Genomic DNA, 23762 nt, shown 5'->3' on the forward strand with positions numbered 1-23762 from the left:
ATGATTTCTACCACCTTTTCGTGCAATTTCAAGAAATTTTACCTTTACTTAACAACTGAACATTTTTTGATCACAATACAATTACTACTTTCTATTTCGGTCGAGCATGACTATTCTGGGAATTATCACCCCTAGCACTTTCGTTTTAAAATGCACTGGTGATCTTGTTTAGTCCGCACACTGAATCAATTATTATACCCAAGCTATCAATTGGTTCACATGTAATCGACATGCAGGGTCATGTGGGGTTAATTCATCAACCAGAGTTGTTGTTTATTTAACAAAATCAAGGAGCAGAAAATCAAGGCCATTGTTTTCGAAGGTGTGATTTCGTCACAGACTTTGAGATGTGCAGGGAAGATCGCATATGAAATCTCCCACCTGATATACCATTATGTTCAACAGAGTGGAAAATGAAAGAAAGCGAAAGTGAGCAAGCTCACATACCCCACGCTCCAACATAGCTTAACAATGCCTAACATAATGAATGGTAAAGCTATGATACGGCACGGTATGTAACAACGAGACGGTATGTCACAAATTATTGCATACCATACGTAGCATGAATGGCGATGCTATGTAACAAATATTTTTGTGTTTCATAGCGTCAAAATTGCCAACCTCCAACATGCAAAAAGAGGGTCATGACCCTCTTTGGAAGGCAAAAAATCTGGTCATATTGCATTACGGCATTCATGACATATTTATTAGGATTATATGTGTTATAAGTGTTTATGTTTCAAAAATATTTATAGCAGAAATGTGTTTAATGTGTACTATTTTATTGAAGAGAAGCATTGTAGCCAATAGTGGCACATTTTAAATTTTTCAAGACTGATATTTACAAAGCAAGACATAGATTTATTAAATTTACATGATAAGAGGGCATTTACAGTTTCATTGCATAGTTCAGATCCGAATTCAGTGTGCATTTTCTTTACAATATTAACAATTCGAAGATGATGGTAAGAATTACGACAGTAATTAGATGACTTTTGTGTTAAGTATTTTTTACATGATTTTGCGTTTTGGCATGTGTTGTCAGATCATATTTAGATCCAGACCTGATAAATCAAGTGCGAGTTACACAATCGACAATAAGCTTCATGTTGTCCTCAATCAGTAACTTTTTTATTCATGAAAAATAGTTTTCCCAGATTTGTTGGTAGGTACATAAGTATGGTTTTCTTTTTGTTGGCTTGTCTACTGACCCTGATAAGGATCTCCTCTTGGTGGAAGCCATTTTACATAATGACTTTAATCCCTGATTTGTCAAAACAACACAGATAATTGTTAACACCTGCTTTGATAACTTAATTGTAATGTACATGACTATCAGCATTGTTATTTGTTTACATAGATCCAAACTTGTGTTGCAAAATGGAAACTATGCACTTGAAGTAATTTACAAAACCCAATCCGGAAATTGGGTGAAACATTTGACCCGTCGGGTCATAATAGGTAATCGGGTGTAACCCGACAAAATCAGGTTAGTTGGCAACTATATGCATATAAGCGTCGCCATTCATGCTACGCTTTGTAACAAATTGTTACATACCGTACTGTGGATGGCAACGGTATGTAACAAATTGTTATATACCGTGCTGGGACTGCACCTTTTTGGGGTGATTCAGGAGAGAGAAAAAACAAGAAGCCCATGGGCCACATCGCTCGCCTGAGTTACCTTGACCCATATCTGAAGACTTTCCATATATATTTGCATGTAAAACCTTAGTCCGTATTGTGGCCCCAACCTGCCCCTGGAGGCCATGCTTTTAACAAACTTGAATCTGCACTATGTCAGGAAGCTTTCATGTAAATCTCAGCTTTTCTGCCTCATTGGTTCTTGAGAAGATGATTATTAAAGATTTTCTCTATTTTTTCTCAAGTAAAACTTTGATCCCCTATTGTGGCCCCAATCTACCCCCAGGGGCCATGATTTGAACAAACTTGAATCTGCACTATGTCAGGAAGCTTTCATATGAATTTCAGCTCTTCTGACTCATTGGTTCTTGAGAAGATGATTTTTAAAGATTTTCCCTAAATATTTCTATGCAAAATTTTGATCCCCTATTGTGGCCCCAACCTACCCCGGGGGCCATGATTTAAACAAATCTGCACTATGTCAGGAAGCTTTCATGTAAATCTCAGCTCTTCTGGGTCATTGGTTCTTGAGAAGAAGATTTTTAAAGATTTTCGCTATTTATTCTCAAGTAAAACTTTGATCCCCTATTGTGGCCCCAATCTACCCCCAGGGGCCATGATTTGAACAAACTTGAATCTGCACTATGTCAGGAAGTTTTCAGGTAAATATCAGCTCTTCTGGGACATTGGTTCTTGAGAAGATTTTTAAAGATTTCCCCTATATATTTCTATGTAAAACTTTGATCCCCTATTGTGGCCCCAATCTACACCCAGGGGCCATGATTTGAACAAACTTGAATCTGCACTATGTCAGGAAGCTTTCATGAAGATTTCAGCTCCTCTTTCCCAGTGGTTCTTGAGAAGAAGCTTTTTAAATGACCCCACCCTATTTTTGTGATTATCTCCCCTTTGAATGGGGCATGGCCCTTTATTTGAACAAACTTGTAAGCCCTTTAACCAAAGATGCTTTTGGCCAAGTTTGGTTGAAATTGGCCCAGTGGTTCTTGAGAAGATGAAAATGTGAAAAGTTTACTACGACGGACAAATTTTAATCAGAAAAGCTCACTTGAGTCTTTGGCTAAGGTTAGCTAAAAAGAGGCCCATGGGCCACATCACTCACCTGAGTCATCTTGGCTCATATTTAAAGATTTTCCCTATATATCCGCATGTAAAACTTTGATCCCTATTTCTAAATATCCATTTAGTTTCTATTTAGTATCCATAACACTAAGAAGATGTTATTTAAGTGTTTTACACATAAACACTATATACTAAGTTTGGCCCCGCCCTGGGGTCTGAATCCCTACCCCGGGGATCATGAAATTTACATCTTTGGTAGAGGCCTTCCTGCTCTACATCACTATGCATTGTTTTTCTTAAAAATGTGCGGTTCTAGAGGAAAAATGTTTGAAAATTGGTCAATTTTGGGCAGTTTTTGCCCCGCCCCTAAGGCCCCGGGAGTGCAGGAGTCCTAAAATTTACAATTTATGTCCTCCTTGTTCCAAAGATGCTTCATACGAAATTTGAAAAGAATTGGAATAATAGTTATCAAGAAGAAGTTAAAAATTTCTATTGTTCACACATTTAATAAGTGACCACTTTGGCCCCACCCCGATACCAAAACCCCTACCCCAGGGATCATCAAATTTACAATTTTACTAAAGGACTACCTGCTCTTTCTAAATATCCATTTAGTTTCAATTAAGTATCAATAGTGTTTTACACATAAACACTACATATACCAGGTTTGGTCTCACCCTGGGGTCAGAACTCCTGCCCTGGGGTCATGAAATTTACAATTTTGGTAGAAGCTTCCTTGCTCATCATTACTATATACTCACTTTCTCTGCTAGATGTCCAGGAGTAAAAACGAAGATTTTTAAAGAAATACATCAATTTTACAGTTTTTACCGCAAAATTATGGCCCCTTAGGATGGGTGGGTAAGGGGGGGGGGGGGTGGGGTGGGGTCATGAAATTTACAATTTACAAAGATGCTACATATCGAATTTGGTCAAGATTGGCCCAGTAGTTTCTGGGAAGAAGTTGTTAACGGACCAGAACAATAGCAAATAGGTCACCTGAGTAACTCAGGTGACCTAAAAAGAGAGAGAAAACGAAAAGAAGAAAGAAGAAAAATTGCAATATAATGAAACTGACATTTTAATCTTATCATAACAACTATCAAAAACGTTTCTTTAATTTAACAATTAACAGAAATAGTCTTCTTTTTTTTTTTTTGCATGCAAACCTTGAAATTCTTCTTGATAAAATTTGGGTAATTTTCAGCTATTAGTAGTTTTTGTTTCTTGCTTTGTGAAAAATTAAATGTGCTGAACATCTGCTTTTCACTGTTTTCTTGAGGTTGAGAAGAAACAATGCTTTCTATTTTTAGTACAAATATCATGTCTACTTCAAGGTCATACTAGAAAAATTATTGTACGGTAGTTTCTAGTAGGTGTTTTTTGACACTGTGAATTTTATAAGATTTACCATTTTAGAAAAGTTTGATTATGTGGTAAATTAATAAGAATATAAATACTTAAAGCATATCATACATTTATATCAGTTTAGGGCTGTTCCAGAAATGATCAAATGGGTGTGTGTGTGTGTGTGTGTGTGTGTGTGTGTGTGTGTGGGCGGCAAATGATATTTTTTTGTGTGGGTGGTCGTATTTTTTCATATTTTATTTGGTCCGTGGTTGGACTGTTAAAAAAATATTTATTATGGGTAGTGGGTAGTTTCTATTGTTTTATTTTGTGCCACGTGGGTGTTGAGTTTTCAGAATATTTTTATTGTCGCTCTTGTCGTGTTGGTTACAAAACGTCGGAGGGAAAATTGAAAACGTGCTTTCGAAATCGGAAGTAACATAGAACAATTCGAGTTGTCGCTCTTTGCAGCGCATAACTTTCCATTACGGCACTCTTCAAATTAGAGGCGAGTTTAGTAGGGTCCCTTTGGACGTGATGGCGGCGAACTCTGTTCTGTAGATTATTACAGTTTACAGTTCATCGATTTTGGGAATATTTTGAAACCAATAGGTATTCCGTTTTCTAATAAAAATAGGCAAACCTTAGTTGATTTATACGAGGGTACCGATGCGTTATATTTACCAGTCAGTGTGATGGTGATATAGAGGCCTCCGGGCGCGGGCTCCATTAGAAGACGAACGATTCGTGGAAAAACATATCCATACCCATTTCATGATAATAGCATCGTTTGGACTCCCAATCTTTCCAGCCATAGACGCCTTTGATTGTTGATGTGACATCGTTTCTTCAGAACTACTGTGATACAATGTCGCACAGGCATTACCGCGTCATTGACTAGAATGTTTGTCCCAAAAACCTCGCGAGATTTGTACCGTTTTCATTTTTAAAAATATTTTTGTGGTGGGTCTGGTTAGTTTTTTTTTTTTTTAATTAGATGGGTCATTGTAAAATGAGTTTATCAATTTGATGGGTCATGGGGTAATTTTTTTATTTTTTTTTTATGGGTGCTTGATATATACAAAAGGTGCCCCCCCCCCCCCCCCCCCCATGTATTTATTTCTGGAATAGCCCTTACTGTATCAGGTTGTTCCTAAAGACTTTGTTAAAAAGCTATACTTGCATTGACACTATGAATTGAGGACAATGTGTTGTGTGCACTCTGTAGTCAGGGGGAAATAGTGTTACATTGCAATAAATGTTTTCTATTGCTTTAGTCTTGCATTTGTTGCATTACCTTAATAAATTCCAGTTTAAGGAATTCTGGAATATTTTGGTTCTTGCACACTCTGAAGATATTCGTGATAATATCTTCTGCAGAGTATCCAAGCTTCCATAGATGAGCCATAGTTTTATATGCCTCCTCAACATTGCCATTAACACAGTGTTGTAACATGTCCTGAATCAACATTGGGTGGGGCTCATCACAAACCTAGAAATAGCATTTATACTAGTTTGTTAATACAGATTTACAGTTATATATCTAATGCTGTCGTTCTAGGAAATACAAATACACTTTTAAACTATCTTAGCATAAAAGCAAAAGAAATCTTTTACAGAAGAAAGGAAAGCCAACCTTGAAGACATTTTCACTGTTGACATGACCAAAACCTTGAAACGTAGACTGTACATTGTTCAGGGCCTGAAAGAAACATATATAATGTATACACTTTACATACCTATGTATCCTTGAGGAACCTATTTCGGTGGTGTTAAGCAAAAAACAGCTAAAACTTCTTAACAAGATTGATTAGAATATAAAACATGTGAATCATCTTTTAAAGAACTCTTTATTTCATTAAAAGTCTGATAAAAATAGTTAATATTTTCATATTATAAGATGATTATGTTGACTCAGAGACATATATTGGTGGTATTCTATTTGCATAATTATGTTTTTACCTTTTAACAAGAGGCCCACAGGCCTTATCGGTCACCTGAGTATTAGTTAAAAGTATCACAACTTCCAAGGGCTATGAAATCAAGAAAACAGTTCCTGTTCTGCATATATCTAAACTAAATTCTGATTTCAGCAGTAATATAAAACAAGATGTGTTCTAAAAACTTTAATGCCGCCGAAAGTACATATACTGATGAAAGACTTTACATAATTATATATGTAGCACTAACATGCTATGACTAATGTGGACCCGTCCTAGAGTCAAAATCTTTTGGGTTGTGAAATTTACAACCTTGGTACATCCTTTTCTGCTTTTCCGAAATATGCTTTAGCTTTTATACTGTATCAGCAAACTTAAATAAGTCTTTCAAGTGATAAAGACATTATTAGTGATTATCACTATAATAATTTTGGTCAAACTCTGGAACCAAAACTCCTACCCCTTCTCAACATCAATTTAATATCAATAGCATTAAAGAAGGTATTATCTAAATGTTTTATACATATGCACTGCATGTATATAAATATATATTTCATATATATCTAAATATCTATTTATTTTCAGCGTTCTGATTTTTCTTTATAATATTACACTATTACTTGTGTGGATATATTTACTTATATTTTGGATTATATTTGAAAGTCTCTAAAGTGCAATGGTCGCTCCAAATAACTGTAATTGTACAACTGTTTAAGGATATGCGGGACGATGATCACGTGATGGTTGCGAATTTATTATAAATTTAGATCCGGACGCAGCGTAGTTAAAGCTTCCCGAGAAAAATCATAATGCTCTACATACACACTATATGACGTCACAATAAAAAAGTACGTCACGACGTTGTACCGTGGGGAAAATGTCATCATATTTTGTCGTAATTTGCTACCGCTGTCTAGTGTCATGTGTAAATATGTTTTTATTTTATTTCATATTGATTACAAGTCTCCCTTTTCATGTACATTGCATATATTATAAATATAGTATGCGTCACAGTAATTTTGACAGTATAGCCTATAAGTCACCGAAATGGCTCATACATGTACATGCAATTTGCATCTAGACATTTACAAAAAGAAAGTCAATCATGTGTAAACAATGACTCTGTGCAAGTGTAAGATGATGATCGTTTGTTGATATTTACTATAGTAGTGTGAAATTAGAACTGGACACACATTTCTCCAAATCTTGCTTGGGAAACGTACAAACTATTCTGGTGCTTTTATAATCAATCATTGTTTGCGAAAAATACACCCCCCCCCATGACGACAATTGATACTTTTGGTCAAATATCAACGTCCATACTAGGAATGTTTAATTTTCCCAAGCATTTTCATGTCAAGATAACTCTTTAACTATTTTATATTCCAAATTATTTTTACTAACTTTACGAAACACTGCTGCGGAAATGGTAACTAATGCCAAAAATATGACACACATCGGAATGCATGCGAGTAGCAGACGTGTGAAAAAGAAAAAGGTGCAAAGTCACAACGTGTGCGACACATAAATTCCTTGAAAAATAGGATGAAGTCGATCAAGTCAAGCGATACTAGTTACCATGGCCGCGGAAATGCTTTTGATCTTATAAAGGAAGTAGTAGCTCATATTGACGTTAACTAGATCTAACCCGTGGTTTGAAAGTAGACGAATTGTAGAGCTAGACGTTTTGTCCGAAGCCATGTATAATATATACATGTATATTTTTTTTTAAAAATCAAAATTTTAATTTGTTTTCATTAACTCATTTTTTGTTCCATAATCATGAAAATTCTAAATATTTCAATAGGTTCAAAACAAATATAGTTTCAAACAATGTATTCCAAAATAGGCACAAAGAATAAGGCTTTGACAATAACCTTTTTGTTTTTTATTTTGTAGTGCAAATAAATTGAGACTGTACGTCCCCTCCCCCATTACTTTTAATAGTAGTTGTAGATGAAAAAATATAAGCTTGAAAGTTATTAATAAACAAGAGGCCCACAGGCCTTATCGGTCACCTGAATACTAGTGAAAAAGTATCACTACTTCCATGGGCTATGAAATCTAGAAAAAATTTTCTGTTCTGAATATCTAAGCTAAATTCTAATGTTCAGCAACAGTATAAAACAAGATGTGTTCTTAAAACTTCACTGCCCTCAAAAGTGCATATACTGATGAAAGCTCCCATACCGAAATGAGTTATAACTAAGTTATAACTAAAGTATAACTTAATTATACCTAGGCCTTGAGGTACAAAAAAGTTATAACTAAAAAGTAACTTTTCTGGACTTAACCATTTTCATGTATAACTAAAGTGTAACTTTTTGAACTTTGTCATTTTCATGTATAACTAAAATGTAACTTTTCTGGACTTAGCCATTTTCAAGCATATCCAATATTTATGTACCAGTTTTGGGACTTTGTCATTTGAGGGTGGGGGTTACCAATACTTTTTGACACTTTCATAGTAATTAACTGAATGTTAAAGACCTATCTCATGACCCTTTGGTCTGTGAAAATGTAGGTGGAGCCCAATCTAAACAGATGTTATTTACCTGGAGTGGCCAGGGTCTACCAAGGTGTTAATTGCTATATCCCATGACACTCTAAGAAATACAGACAAAACATGGTAGAAATCTACCTGTCCATGCTGTCTTGATATACACAGGACCTGTCTCAGGGACCTCTGCAGAGTTTCTGTGGTCATAGTGTTTGAATAATGGTTGTATTCCTACATGTAAGGGTAGATGACACACATTCTACACCCACCCCCTCTCTCTCAGACATTGACTCAATGAATAATTTCTGTTATAAATATAGAGGTATAAAAAATTCATGACATAAATTATTTCAATAAGTTATAAGTTTTAGAAATTATTGTGCAAATTATTGTTTGATTTCTGATTGTGTAATTTATAATACATGTATATAAAGGGGGAAAAAATACTATTGAAATTCCAGTGTTCAGAGGTCTTTTTAAAAACAATTGAATTACAAGAAAATAGCAGTTGTGGACAGGTCAATGCTATCAAAACTCTGGTATACTGGGCTTCCTCAAGATCTAAAGAATGCCTGTAGATACTGGCTGTTATTGTTATCAAAACACCTCTCTGGGGTAGCTGGAGACCAGTGTCTGCAGATGTCCCTCCACCTGAGATCTATTGTTAAATGTTTGATTGACAGGCAGTTTACAATTTTGGGGCATTATCTTAAAATTGGGTCTTTAACTGGATTGACTTCTGTAAATTTTTAGTGATTATTCACTTTCAAACACTTCAGTGAACTGTGTCATTTCTTATTTTGCCACAAAAAAGCTAGTCAGAGGGAAATTTCAATGTTGAATTTTTAAATCTTTTTCTTTTGGGGGGATGATTAAGGAATTGATTAGAAATTGCATGGAAAAATTACAAAATCCAGGATCCTTACTTATAGAATAATAAATGCATTGTACGATCAATAAAACATTCTATATATTATATTTTTAATGAACTTTATACGCTGATACAACCCGTGAGAATTCAAAACACCATGTATGATGATTGTTGATCAATTACCACTAGGTGCTATTTATGGAGAATGGCAGGTCAAATTGTTTAATTGAAACGAATAATGAACTGAACACATGTATGAGATATGTCACAGTATTTATTAAAATTAAGTCCATATGGACTTCTGTTCCATGTTAAAAGAGACACTATTCATCAATTTAGGTATGCATAGTCTATCAAAATCAAATTAAGGCATATATATAAAAACGTCTTTTCCAAAAAAGTATCAAAAAATATTTCTATATTCAAATCTCATTGGTAAATGTGACACAAAACAAGGTGTGACTGTTAAATGATGTCTCTGTTCTGGACATTGAACATGTTCATGTTATATTCCTGTTCAATCCTGTTAGGAACTGTGAAAACAAAACAAAGTTTTTCATTTGTAGTCATGTCCTGTTACTTTAACAAAAGTTTCTAATCTCCCAATGAACGTTTCCTTGAATCGAATTATTTTGTTGTCTCAACCTGTTCGTCCACAAGTAGTCTTTTGAAGAAAACCACATGGACCTACTCTCCAGCTAAGGTCAAAAGGACTGCCTGTTCCTCAGATTTCAAAGGTCTTTTACATAGGCTCCAATAACAGCAACCCTGTCTGTTCCCTTTCACTGCTGTCAAACTTCAGAGCTTGGGACAACGTCAGTAGCTGCTGATGAACACAAACCGCAAATGCTATTTGGGTTTCAATATGTTGGATGCCATGGAAAAGGCATCTCAATTATCCATTACAATCCTCAAAATAGAAACAAGATGAGCACCAAAGTGGTCCAAGATGCTCAACTTTTTCTGTCAGGTGTAGGATCATATATCAAACTCTTTGTCTCATTCTGAATCTCCGTCAACATATATATGGTAAGAAAGCAGGTTCTTCAGCAACATCTTGAAGCAACTAAAAACAAAACAAATATTGTAAAAGTACATAAATAGCACAAATGTTTCTATATAATGTTCGGTGCAACATGTCATTTGATAGGCTATTATATATATCGATCATATAACCTATATCTATAAATCACAATGTGACTGATGACGTAAAAAAGAAATAAGTAAATAAATCTGCTTGACATTGCATTTAAACATTTTACAATTTGAAGTCATTTCTGAGGGGAAATAAAAATTCACAAATAAAATGTAATAAATAAAATAATGGCTACATGCCGGGCTTGTAACTTACGATTATGAATATTGGATAATTTACAAGCATCAGAATATAATGCATAAAACGAAATCTAGGAACTTGTTACCTTTCAACTACATCAACAGTTACGGTACACAATCGTAACGAAAACTAACCTGGTTAAATGATTTCTCATGAAAGGCATCGATAATCATAATGGTGACAGGGCCAGCAGTTTCACACGCCACACTTCGATTGTCGAAATTTTCTGATGAAATGTTGTCTTTTCCTTGTTGCATTCGCCAAAGGGATACTTTGAGTGTTGGATTAGACTTATCGGCATGGCAAACCTGGTAGCTACCACGTTTGTGAGGGTACATAGCTTCGGAGCAGTGACGAGTGTTTCGCTTTTATTTCAATCTTTGTTTTTAAAATGGCGCCTTCTTCGTTTACATCCGGAATAACCGGAAGTGTGCGAATCGGGTATTTACGTAAAAATAAAAATACGTTTGATTGTTCCTGATCAATTTCAGCAAAACTGATGAATAACTAAAAAAAATCTCACGTATATACTTTACGATTTTTAATCATTTGAAGTCATAAAGGTTTTGAATTCCTTGATTCCAGTATTTCCTCTAATCGCTGATTGGTCAAATCGGCTCCGCTCTCCATTTTCAAACAAGATAGCGTCGGTTCAAGAAGGTGAAAGTTGAAAGGTTCTATTATTACTTTGTTCAACGAACCATGTATGCCCTTATGGAGTGGATAGAGGAAGAAAAGGTCAGCATCATAACCATATCACGCATCAAAGATCCAAGAAAGGAGTTTTGCCAGTATAAAGTTGGGGATATGGTGAAAGCCAGCTGCCATGGCTTTTCTGGCGTGCATCCCGCCAAGATCTTAGGTAGGCCTTTTCAAGCAAGTTTCTGTTTACAATATTTACACAAATTTTGTCAGAATGTATTAAGTTTATTTTAACTTGAGGATAATTAAAACTGCAGTTGGACTATACAGTCCTACATATTAGCCCTTCTTGATTCCCTCCATTTTGTTGACAAAATACATATTCTTATGTGGACAAACATTTTTAAATAATAAAAGTACGATTATGAAAATTTACATGATTTAGAAATAAGAAAATGTGTTTATAATAGTATAGAATTTCCCTTCCCTAATACTGAAAAAAATATTTATATCTTTAAGAAAATATTTGCTTGCCCTCAAGGCCTCTCCCGACTAGGGATAAAAAGGGTCGAGTAGGAAAGTAGGGAGAAAATTCTTTTTTATTCACATGAAGTTAAAAAAGCTATAAATTAGATAAGAAAATTTCGGAATGAGTAATAAAAAAATTTTTAACTGGAGGTTAAAAAAGTTTTTGAGTCTTTTTTTTTTTTAATTTTTAATAATAATAATAAAGCTTTGAAATAAATGGATTGTGATTTTCTTTTATCTTGGCTTCTTTTTCTTATTCTAGATGATGGAGCTGATGCCTGGTAGTGGGATCTACATTTATCTCAAAGATATACAAGCTTTATATAAGCCAAAAAAACAAAAACAACAAGTGGAACTTTTCAGGAGGGGGAACCTAACTGGTGCAATGAAAAGACCATTTTAAACACTATTCTTGGTAAGAGATTATAATCTAATTAATAAATTCTTTATATAACACTAATAACAAATTGTTTAACTTCGAATAAGAATAATCAGTCGCCCACATTTCTTTCAATTTGTGAAGATGTATTTAAAAGGTGAAAACAAAAAAACTTGTAATTTCTGACATCCATCTTTTAAATTGGAGAATCAATGACAGTTAGTTACTAGAGTATTTTCTTTTTTATTTAAAGACGATGCCGGGATTCAGAGGCCATTGTCAAGTTTTCGATGAGGACCAAGATTAGTTCCCAAGTCAGCCTCCAGAACATGAAACAGACCTAGCTTTTATACATTCAGTAATGTGAGATATATATATATATATAAACTGGGAAACTTTCTCACTTACCGGCACGAGCGGGATTCGAACCCGCGCCCACAGAGGTGAGAGGCCATGTGATTTGGAGCGCGATGCTCTAACCACTCGGCCACCTTTATAAATGAAATTAATATACCAATAATAGTCGCTGTTTATAATCGGTAATGTCTTATTATCCCCATCTTTTTTGTAACTTTTCCATAACTTTTGTCGGGTATAACTTTTTTGTAACTTTTCCATAACTTTTGTCGGGTATAACTTTTATGTAACTTTCTCCATAACTTTTGTTGGGTATAACTTTTTTGTAACTTTTCCATAACTTTTGTCGGGTATAACTTTTTCATAACTTTTGTCGGGTATAACTTTAATGTAACTTTCTCCATAACTTTTGTTGGGTATAACTTTTTTGTAACTTTTCCATAACTTTTGTCAGGTATAACTTTTTTGTAACTTTTCCATAAATTTTGTCAGGTATAACTTTTTTGTAACTTTTCCACAATTTTTGTTGGGTATAACTTTTTTGTAACTTTTCCATAACTTAAGTATAACTTTTTGATAACTTTTGTGAAGTATAACTTTTTTGAAGTATAACTTTTTGATAACTTTTATGCACTTGTTGTATTCATGTTGAAATAAAAGATGAGAACTTATACATGAGTATAACTTTTTTGTACCCGAGTTATAAGTAAAGTATAACTTTATTTGAAGAAGTGGTTCCAAACTCCGATAACTTAGTTATAACTTTTTTGTAACTTTTCTTAGTTACAAAGTTATAACTTAGTTATTGTTTTTTTCGGTATGGGAGGCTTTAAAGAATAGCTAGGTGTATTAACATTAAAACATCTGCAAGTATGCATTTAGATTTTATACAGTATCAGCAAACTTGCACATAAATACTATATACTAATTTTGGCCCTACCCTGGGGGTCAGAACCCTTACTCTGAGGATCATCAAATCTACAATTTTGGTAAAAGACTACCTGCTCTATCCATTTAGTTCAATTTAGTATAAATAGCACTAAAGAAGATGTTATTCAAGTGTTTTACACATAAACACTATATAACAAGTTTGGCCCCGCCCTGGGGTCAGAACCCCTACCCCGGGGATCATGAAATTTACAATTTTGGTGGAAGCCTTCCTGTTCTACATCACTATGCATTTAGTTTTTCTTACATGCGTGTGGTTCTTGAGAAGAAGATTTTTGAAAATTGGTCAATTTTGGGCAGTTTTTACCCCACCCTTAAGGCCCCAGGGGTGCAGGAGTCCTGAAATTTACAATTTATGTTCCCCTTGTTCCAAATATGTTTCATACCAGATTTGAAAAGATTTGGAATGATAGTTATCAAGAAGAAGTTAAAAATGTCTATTGTTCACACATTTGATAACTGACCATTTTGGCCCCACCCCAATACCAAAACGCCTACCCCTGGGACCATCAAATTTACAATTTTGGTAAAGGACTACCTGCTCTTTCTAAATATCTATTTACTTTCAATTTAGTATCAATAGCACAAAAGATGTTATTTAAGTGTTTTACACATAAACACTATATAACAAGTTTGGCCCCGCCCTGGGGTCAGAACCCCTACCCCGGGAATCATGAAATTTATAATTTTGGTAGAGGCCTTCCTGCTCTACATCACTATGCATTTAGTTTTTCTTACACGTGTGTGGTTCTTGAGAAGAAGATTTTTGAAAATTGGTCAATTTTGGGCAGTTTTTGCCCCGCCCCTAGGGCCCCAGGGGTGCTGGAGTCCCGAAATTTACAATTTATATCCCCCTTGTCCAAATGATGCTTCATACCAAATTTGAAAAGAATTGGACTGGTAGTTATCAAGAAGAAGTTAAAAATGTTCAATTGTTAACGCACGATGCACGGCGCATGACAGACGAAAACCAATTGCAATAGGTCACCTGAGTTTACTCAGGTGACCTAAAAATATTTGGCCACCCCAAGTGAACATATCAATGTATAACTTCAAGGACGCCTACCCCAAAATCAAGATTAGCTTCACCCCCATCATATTTCTACAGAAGTTAGGTATATTGATAGCTTTTAATTGCAGTATTTGCAAAAAAATTTATTGACAGGTTTTTGAGCAGTGCTTCATTAAGTATCTAGACTACCCTGTTTTTGAGTACTAATTTCCACCCCAAATCCTTAAATTTTCCCAATTTCTTATCATATGGTTATGTTTAAACATGTTATCATTATATACTTTACATTCTGCATATATTCTAAAGATTATTGTAAAAGATATAGATAAAAATCCCATCAAATTATTTTTTTAAATTGAAAATCTGAATGATCTTGTAAAATTCATGATTTTCAAAAAGGCGGGTAATTCAAAGTTTATTATCTCCCTTGTATACCTAGAAAGTGGGCATGAAATTTATACACATTGTAAAGGACATCCTGATGGTGTTCCATGAAAAAAGAAATAAATATTCATTGACTAGTTATTTTGGCCACATCGTCCCGCATGTCCTTAACTGTATAATTGTGTAACTGTATAATTGTGTAACTGTATCATTGTGTAACTGTATAATTGTGTAACTGTATCATTGTGTAACTGTATAATTGAGTAATTGTATAACTGTATAATTGTGTAAATGTATAATTGTGTAACTGTATAATTGAGTAATTGTATAACTGTATAATTGTGTAAATGTGTAACTGTATAACCGTGTAATTGTATAACTGTATAATTGTGTAACTGTATAATTGTGTAACTGTATCATTGTATAACTGTATAATTGTGTAACTGTATCATTGTGTAACTGTATCATTGTATAACTGTATAATTGTGTAACTGTATAATTGTGGAACTGTATCATTGTGTAACTGTATCATTGTGTAACTGTATCATTGTGTAACTGTATAATTGTATAACTGTATAATTGTATAACTGTATCATTGTGTAACTGTATAATTGTATAACTGTATCATTGTGTAACTGTATAATTGTATAATTGTGGAACTGTATATCTCTTTAATTGCATAACTGTACAACTGTATAATTGTGTAACTGTATAATTGCATAACTGTACAACTGTATAATTGTGTAACTATAATTATGTAAAACTGTATAACTGTAATTGTATAACTGTATATTTCTTTAATTACATAACTGTACAACTGTATAACTGTTTAATTGTGTAACTGTATAATTGTATAACTGTGTAACTGTATAATTGTGTAACTGTATAATTGAGTAATTGTATAACTGTATAATTGTGTAAATGTATAACTGTATAACCGTGTAATTGTATAACTGTATAATTGTGTAACTGTATAATTGTGTAACTGTATATCTGTATAATTGTGTAACTGTACAACTGTTTAATTGTATAACTGTGTAATTGTGTAACTGTATAAATGTGTAATTGTATAACTGTATAAATGTATAACTATATAGAGAGTATTGATATTTTCACTGTAAATATTCATTTCTTAAACCATGTGTATATGTTAAGTGGGTGGTAGATGTGAGAGTGAGGTGAGATCATTATTGTTCTCTTTTTCCATCTTTTCTTTCATTTGTAAATAAATTTTGCTATTAGATCACCTTAGCTGAAAGCTCAAGTGAGCTTTTCTGATCGCCGGTTGTCCGTCGTCTGTCCGTCTGTAAACTCTTTACATTTTCGACTTCTTCTCCAGAAACAATGGGCCAATTATAACCAAAGTTGGCCAAAAGCATCCTTGGGTGAAGGGCTTTCAAGTTTGTTCAAATGAAGGACCAAAGGGGAAATAATCACAACAAGAGATGTTTGTAAAACACATATGCCCCCCATGGTGCAAAATTGAAAAGGGTTATACACACACACACATCATTTAATTGAGAGTAGTATCATCAATTCAAAATATTGAACAGACAATATCTTCCTATGTCAAGAGTGGATTGACCATGTGACCTAAAAATCAATAGGGGTCATCAACTCCTGAAGATGTACCAGTGTACCAAGTTTGATGTCTGTCAAGCAAAGGGTTCTCAAGATATTGAACGGACAGTATATTCCTATGTCCAATTTGACCCTTGACTTTTGACCATGTGACCTTAAAATAATTAGTAGTCATCTTCTCCTGAAGATGTACCAGTGTACCAAGCTTGATGTCTGTCAAGCAAAGGGTTCTCAAGATATTGAGCGGACAGTATATTCCTATGTACAGTTTAACCCTTGACCTTTGACCACGCAACCTCAAAATCAATAGATGTCATCTTCTCCTGAAGATGTACCAGTGTACCACGTTTAATGTCTGTCAAGCAAAGGGTTCTCAAGATATGGAGCAGACAGTATATTCCAATGTCCAGTTTGACCCTTGACCTTTGACCATGTGATCTGAAAATCAATAGGGGTCGTCTTCTCCTGAAGACGTACCAGTGTACCACGTTTGATGTCTGTCAAGCAAAGGGTTCTCAAGATATTGAACGGACAGTATATTCCTATGTCCAGTTTGACCCTTGACCTTTAAACATGTGACCTCAAAATAAATAGGGATAATTTTCTCCTGAAGATGTACCAGTGTACCAAGTTTGATGTCTGTCAAGCGAAGGGTTCTCAAAATATTGAACGGACAGTATATTCCTGTCTAGTGTGACCCTTGACCTTTGACCATGTGACCTTAAAATCAATAGTGGTCGTCTTCTCCTGAAGTCGTATCAGTGTATCAAGTTTGATGTCTGTCAAGCAAAGGGTTCTCGAGATATTTAACGGACAGTATATTCCTATGTCCAGTTTGACCCTTGACCTTTGACCATGTGACCTCAAAATCAATGGGGGTCATCTTCTTCTGAAGATGTACTGGCGCACCAAGTTTGATGTCTGTCAAACAAAGGGTTCTCTAGACATTGAATGGTCAGTATATTCCTATGCCCAGTTTGACCCTTGACTATATGACCTCAAAATCAATAGGGGTCATCTACTCCTTAGGATGTACCAGTGTGCCAAGTTTGATGTCTTTCAAGCAAAGGGTTCTCAAGATATTGAGCGGACATTATATTCCTATGTCCAGAGTAGATTGACCCTTGACCTTTGGACCTGAAAAACAATAGGGATCCTCTTCTACTCATAACTAACCCACATATGAAATATCATTATCATCAAGTGAATGGTTCTCAAGATATTGAGCGGACAACACATGGTCTACAGACCGACCGACCGACCGACCGACCGACAGGTGCAAAACAATATGCCCCCTCTTTTTCAAAGGGGGGCATAAAAATGCAAAAATAGGGTGGGGTCATTTAAAAATCTTCTCCTCAAGAACCACTGGGCCAGAAAAGCTGAGATTTACATGAAAGCTTCCTGACATAGTGCAGATTCAAGTTTGTTAAAATCATGACCCCTGGGAGTAAGATGAGGCAACAATAGGTGATCAAAGGAGTTGGATGGGGCCACAATAGGGAATCGAAGTTTTACATACAAATATATAGGAAAAATCTTTTAAAATCTTCTCAACAACCATTGAACCAGAAAGCTGAGATTTACATGAAAGCTTCCTGACATAGTGCAGATTCAAGTTTGTTAAAATCATGACCCCCAGGAGTAAGATGAGGCAACAATTGGGGATCAAAATTTTACATACAAATATACAGGGAAAATCTTTAAAAATCTTCTTCTCAACAACCACTGAGCCAGAAAAGCTGAGAGTTACACGAAAGCTTCCTGACATAGTGTAGATTCAAGTTTGTTAAACTCATGACCCCTAGGGTTAGGATGGGGCCACAATAAGGGATTAAAGTTTTACAAAACTAATAAATAGAAAACAAATCTTTAAAAATTTTCTCCTTAAGAACCATTGGGCTAAAGAAGTTTACATTTGCACAAAAGCTTCCTGACATAGTGCAGATTGAAGTTTCTTCAAATCATGGTCCCCGATGGCAAGATGGGGCCACAGTGGGGATAAAATTTCATATACAAATATATAGGGAAAATCATTAAAAATCTTCTTCTGAAAAATCACTGGCCAGAAAAGTTTACATTTACATGAAAGCTTCCTGACATAGTACAGAATCCATGGCCTCCGGGAGTAGGTTGGGGCCACAATAGGGGATCAAAGTTTTATATGCGAATATATAGGAAAAATCTTTAAATATGAGCCAAGGTGACTCAGGTGAGCGGTGTGTTCCATGGATCTCTTGTTTAAAGTTGTGTTCTTCTTTGATTAGAGATAGCCTTGCTTACCCCACGTTACACCCATATATACATACATTAAAAAAAGGACTAACTGATCCACAGAAAACCCCAACTTGGGTGCAACAATCTCCTGCACAGCCAGTCCTGCTCCTGGTTTCCCTTGAGGCAGCTACCCGAACCTCAAATTACACCCCAGCCCCTCCCCAGGTGCCATCTAAGTCTCGCGCAACTAAACTACAATCAGGGCATATATATGTTGGCACGCATCTGCATCATCCGATGTAATTCCCACACATGCTGGATGAAACCAATCCTGGCATTGATCACACTGGACCATCATCCCCTTAGGATTCGTCTGTTTGCAGCCAAAACCTTGCTCTGTTGTGTGTGTGGATGAACGGGCTTTGAGGCCGGGGTCCTCTTAGACTTGCTCCTTGTCCCATATAAGGGCCTGATTGTAAGGGAGAACTAACTGCCCCACCCCTTGTATCCCTACCAACCCTTGGGGTCTCAGGTTTCCCATCAGCTGAACTGCCCTCCCCATCATCTGATAAAGGTCGGTTTTCTCCTTGGGCCCCCACACCATTGATTATCTACCATCCACTTGGGCAATTCCCCAGATTCACATAGCTTTAACTTGTCATGGTGAATGACCTTATGCTCCCTGCAAGACTTAACTACATACACACTGTCAGACTTGATCTCGACAATCATCCCCGGACCCATCCAAATTGATTCAACCTTTTCCCCAACATTTCGGTGCCAGTAGACAATGTCTCCTACTTTAAACTTTCGCTCCTTAATACACAAATCGCAGTTCCACTTCATACTTTTGAAACATTCTTAATTTGTCCCTAGCTAATCCGTGGGAATTGAGAAGTTGCCCATGGAGCTCTGAAACATACTAGTTTACCCCTACCCCTCACTTTGAACAGACCTGGTGGGCTTGAACATAAGGGTTGCAAGAATATTCACCTCCATTCCCAGCATTAACTTGTTTGGGGAAACCCCATACTGTGATTACTGATGAACGGATTGTACCTGCAATTTGTCCCAGGTGCGAGGTAGACCATCCACATAGCACCTGATGACATCCATCAAGGTACGATTGTACTGCTCCACCTGTTCATTACTGGATGGTCTATATGGAGTTGTCCGTACCTTATGAATATGGAGGAGTTTGAACACCTCCCGGAACAACTTACTTTGGAAATTTCTCCCCTGATCTGTGAATATTTCATAGGGGTAGCCAAATCGTACGAAGAATTCATTAACTGCTGAGCAAGCTGTTATCTGCCGTTTGTGATGGTAACGACCATCACCAAGATATATTCATTTCCCTCATCTGTACGTGGCAGGGGTCCCAAAATGTCTAAATGAACCCTTTCCATGGGGTACTAGCTTGGTATATCTTTTATGATGCTCGATGGGGGAGGATACCCCCCCCCCTGTAAAAAGTTTGTCCAAGTCATTCCTTAAAGTGAGTAACCTCCCCTGGTGGCCTGCAGAGGCGCATAACTTCACTTTGTAGTTCACGTGGTACCAGGAAACGGTCCTGACCCCAAGAGTTATCTGCTTGCCACCAAATAAGCCCTGAGTCATCCAACCGGAAACAGTCTCCAAGTAATAGCATTTTACTTCAGGGTTGCAATCCAAAAGTTCCCCCTCTGAAGGGGTTACTCCTGAGGCCAAGTACTCCCTTAGGTGTAATAATAATGCCGTATTACGTTTCTGGCGGGATCGAATGAGGACAAGGAAAGCCCCTTAATCACCCTCTGAATTGGCCCCTGTAACCCTGCATAGCTGCTATGTACTGTCTGGCTTCAATCCCCCATCTTTACTAATAACTAAACTGAGGGCAAATTGGAATCATTCCCGTCATCTCACCCATCTTCAAGTAACCGCCTAACCCCAATCTCCGACCCAGTCATTTTGCCCCCAACAGTGGGAATTATATTATGTAAAGCCTTTCATCAGTGTATGCACTTTTGAGGGAATTGAAGTTTTAAGAACACATCTTTTCCCTATATATTTGCATGTAAAACTTTGATCCCCTATTGTGGTCCAATCCTACCCACGGGAATTTTGCTTTTATCAAAATTGAATCTACACTATGTCAGGAAGCTTTTATGTAAATCTCTGCTTTTCTGGCCCAGTGGTTCTTGAGAAGATTTTTTTAAAAGATTTTCCCTATATATTTGCATGTAAAACTTTGATCCCCTATTGTGGCCCCACCCCACCCTCAGGGGTCATGATATTTACAAACTTGAATCTGCACTATATCCAGGCTTTCAAGTGACATTTTGCAAAAAATAAGGGCCATTTTTAGGGCAAAATTATCAAAAAATAAGGGACTTTTAAAGGATTTTTAAGGGCTTTTAAGACAAAAATAAGGGTTAAATTTACAAATCAATAGGAAAGAAAAAATGTTTTACTCACCATTTGCAAGAGCAATAATACAAAAACTAATTACCCACTCAGAAGATCATACCAGTGGTCATTAACAGCCATATTCGGCATTCAGCACAAACCATGATATAATTCAGGTGGACTCCCATGGCTCACAATCAATGCTGAATATAGCTGATAACCATCAAGATGTCTTCTGAGATATACATTTAATCAACATATTCATTTTCTGAAAGTATACTAAGACTAAATTTAATGAATTCCAACACTTACTTTATGTCAAATTTATTCAAACTTTCAAAATTTGAAAATGTAGGAATTTCAACAAAAAATTAGGGCTTTTTAAAAGATTATAAAGCTCAAATAAGGAAAATAAGGGCTGTTGTAGAAAAATAAGGGCCTGCTTGAAAGCCTGTAATATCAGGAAGCTATCATATAAATTTAAGCTCTTCGGGTCCAGTGGTTCTTGAGAAGAAGATTTTTAAATGACCCCACCCTATTTTTGAATTTAATGGTTATCTCCCCTTTGAAGGAAGCATGGCTCTTCATTTGAACAAACCTGAAAGCCCTTCACCCAAGGATGCTTTTTGCCCAGATTGGTTGAAATTAGTCCAATGGTTTTGGAGAAGTCGAAAATGTAAAAAGTTTACAGACAGACAGACAGATGATGGACAACAGGCGATCAGAAAAGCTCAGGTGAGCTAAAAACGTGAACAAGTCCCTTTAATGCGAGGATATGTATTTCCCACCTGTCTCATGTCTCCCTGTGCTGTGAACACAATGGCCTCTAGCCCATCATCAGTGTAGCTGACTGATTCAGCCTCACACACCTCTAGCAGTCTCTTGAGCACCTGAGCATCTGTCAGCTTGGAGTACCGCAAAACTGCACACCGAGACTGGATAGGTTCTGCAAATTTTATAAATCTTAAGTTACTGCAACTGTAAACATGGATTATCAAATTCTACTAGTGTTGTTTAAAACACCAAAGGAAGTTGTCAAAAGAAAATCTACATTCAAAACCCTTCTGTCACAATGGTTGTCTCTCTCTATTAAAAGAGCTTCACAGAATGACTTATGGCTGTTATTTTCTTATTAACTCTTTACAAAATGACTTATGGCTGTTACTTTCTTATTAAATCTTTACAGAATGACTTATGGCTGTTATTTTTTTATCATCTCTTTACAGAATGACTTATGGCTGTTATTTTTTTATTAAATCTTTACAGAATGACTTATGGCTGTTATTTTTTTATTATCTCTTTACAGAATGACTTATGGCTGTTATTTTTTTATTATCTCTTTACAGAATGACTTATGGCTGTTATTTTTTTATTATCTCTTTACAGAATGACTTATGGCTGTTATTTTTTTATTATCTCTTTACAGAATGACTTATGGCTGTTATTTTCTTATTAACTCTTTACAGAATGACTTATGGCTGTTACTTTCTTATTAAATCTTTACAGAATGACTTATGGCTGTTATTTTTTTATTATCTCTTTACAGAATGACTTATGGCTGTTATTTTTTTATTTTCTCTTTACAGAATGACTTATGGCTGTTATTTTTTTATTAAATCTTTACAGAATGACTTATGGCTGTTATTTTCTTATTAAATCTTTACAGAATGACTTATGGCTGTTATTTTTTTATTAAATCTTTACAGAATGACTTATGGCTGTTATTTTTTTTATTAAATCTTTACAGAATGACTTATGGCTGTTATTTTTTTTATTAAATCTTTACAGAATGACTTATGGCTGTTATTTTTTTATTAAATCTTTACAGAATGACTTATGGCTGTTATTTTTTTATTAAATCTTTACAGAATGACTTATGGCTGTTATTTTTTTATTAAATCTTTACAGAATGACTTATGGCTGTTATTTTCTTATTAATTCTTTAGTTTGTTTGTATGTTGTTTTACGTCCCACTCAAAATTTGTTTTACCCATGTAAAGCATTAGATGAATTGCCACAAATTTTGACCTATGCATAGTACTTATACCTCCATAGTAAGTGAGGGTTCTTTATTGCCAATGACTACCATAACACAGAACCTCTATTCTTAAATTGATTTGTTATCTGAACAAAAGGCCCATGGCCCACATCAGTCACCTTGGCCTTGCTGTTGTTCAGCTATTGCGATGTTCAAAAAAAAAAAAAATTCAATCTTTATTTTTATGAAAATTTTCAAAGGGTCCCAATATAACTGAACACATGGGGATGCCACAAATATTAATATAACTAACATGACATTAGAGAAGGTCAAGGTCACAGAGATGATGGTATGAAATGAAAGCTCTTGCCATAAGATCTTTAAATATTAAAGGCCTAAAGGGCCTGAGAGTCAACTCACATTTCATTGTCAACATTGGAATAGGTAATCTTTAAGGAGGAAGATAACAAGAGGCCCAATGGTCACATCACTCACCTGAGTCACATTGGCCCATTATTAAAGGGGAAGGCAACCCAAAAAAATTCTACATGATAGGTGATAAGATTAATTATATGATAAAAATTTGTCATTCTACTCTGTTGATATACAGCCTAGATAAGCTTGAGTACA

The 23762-nt window shown here is 35.5% G+C and overlaps 1 protein-coding gene across 2 annotated transcripts in view; it reads right to left on the bottom strand.

Moving 5' to 3' along the window:
- The window catches only part of LOC125664664 (replication factor C subunit 2-like), a 119080-nt gene that overhangs the window by 5712 nt on the left and 89606 nt on the right, over positions 1 to 23762 (bottom strand). For both annotated transcript variants that reach the window (XM_056154518.1, XM_056154520.1), the window contains 3 exons: positions 21943 to 22100; positions 5708 to 5773; positions 5369 to 5563 (listed from right to left, as the gene is read on the bottom strand). In XM_056154518.1, coding sequence (XP_056010493.1) covers positions 5369 to 5563; positions 5708 to 5773; positions 21943 to 22100 — 419 coding nt within the window. The remainder of the gene's footprint in view (positions 1 to 5368; positions 5564 to 5707; positions 5774 to 21942; positions 22101 to 23762) is intronic.

The sequence above is a fragment of the Ostrea edulis genome, chromosome 1 (genome assembly GCF_947568905.1).
Source record: "Ostrea edulis chromosome 1, xbOstEdul1.1, whole genome shotgun sequence".
Taxonomy (NCBI): Eukaryota; Metazoa; Mollusca; class Bivalvia; order Ostreida; family Ostreidae; genus Ostrea; species Ostrea edulis.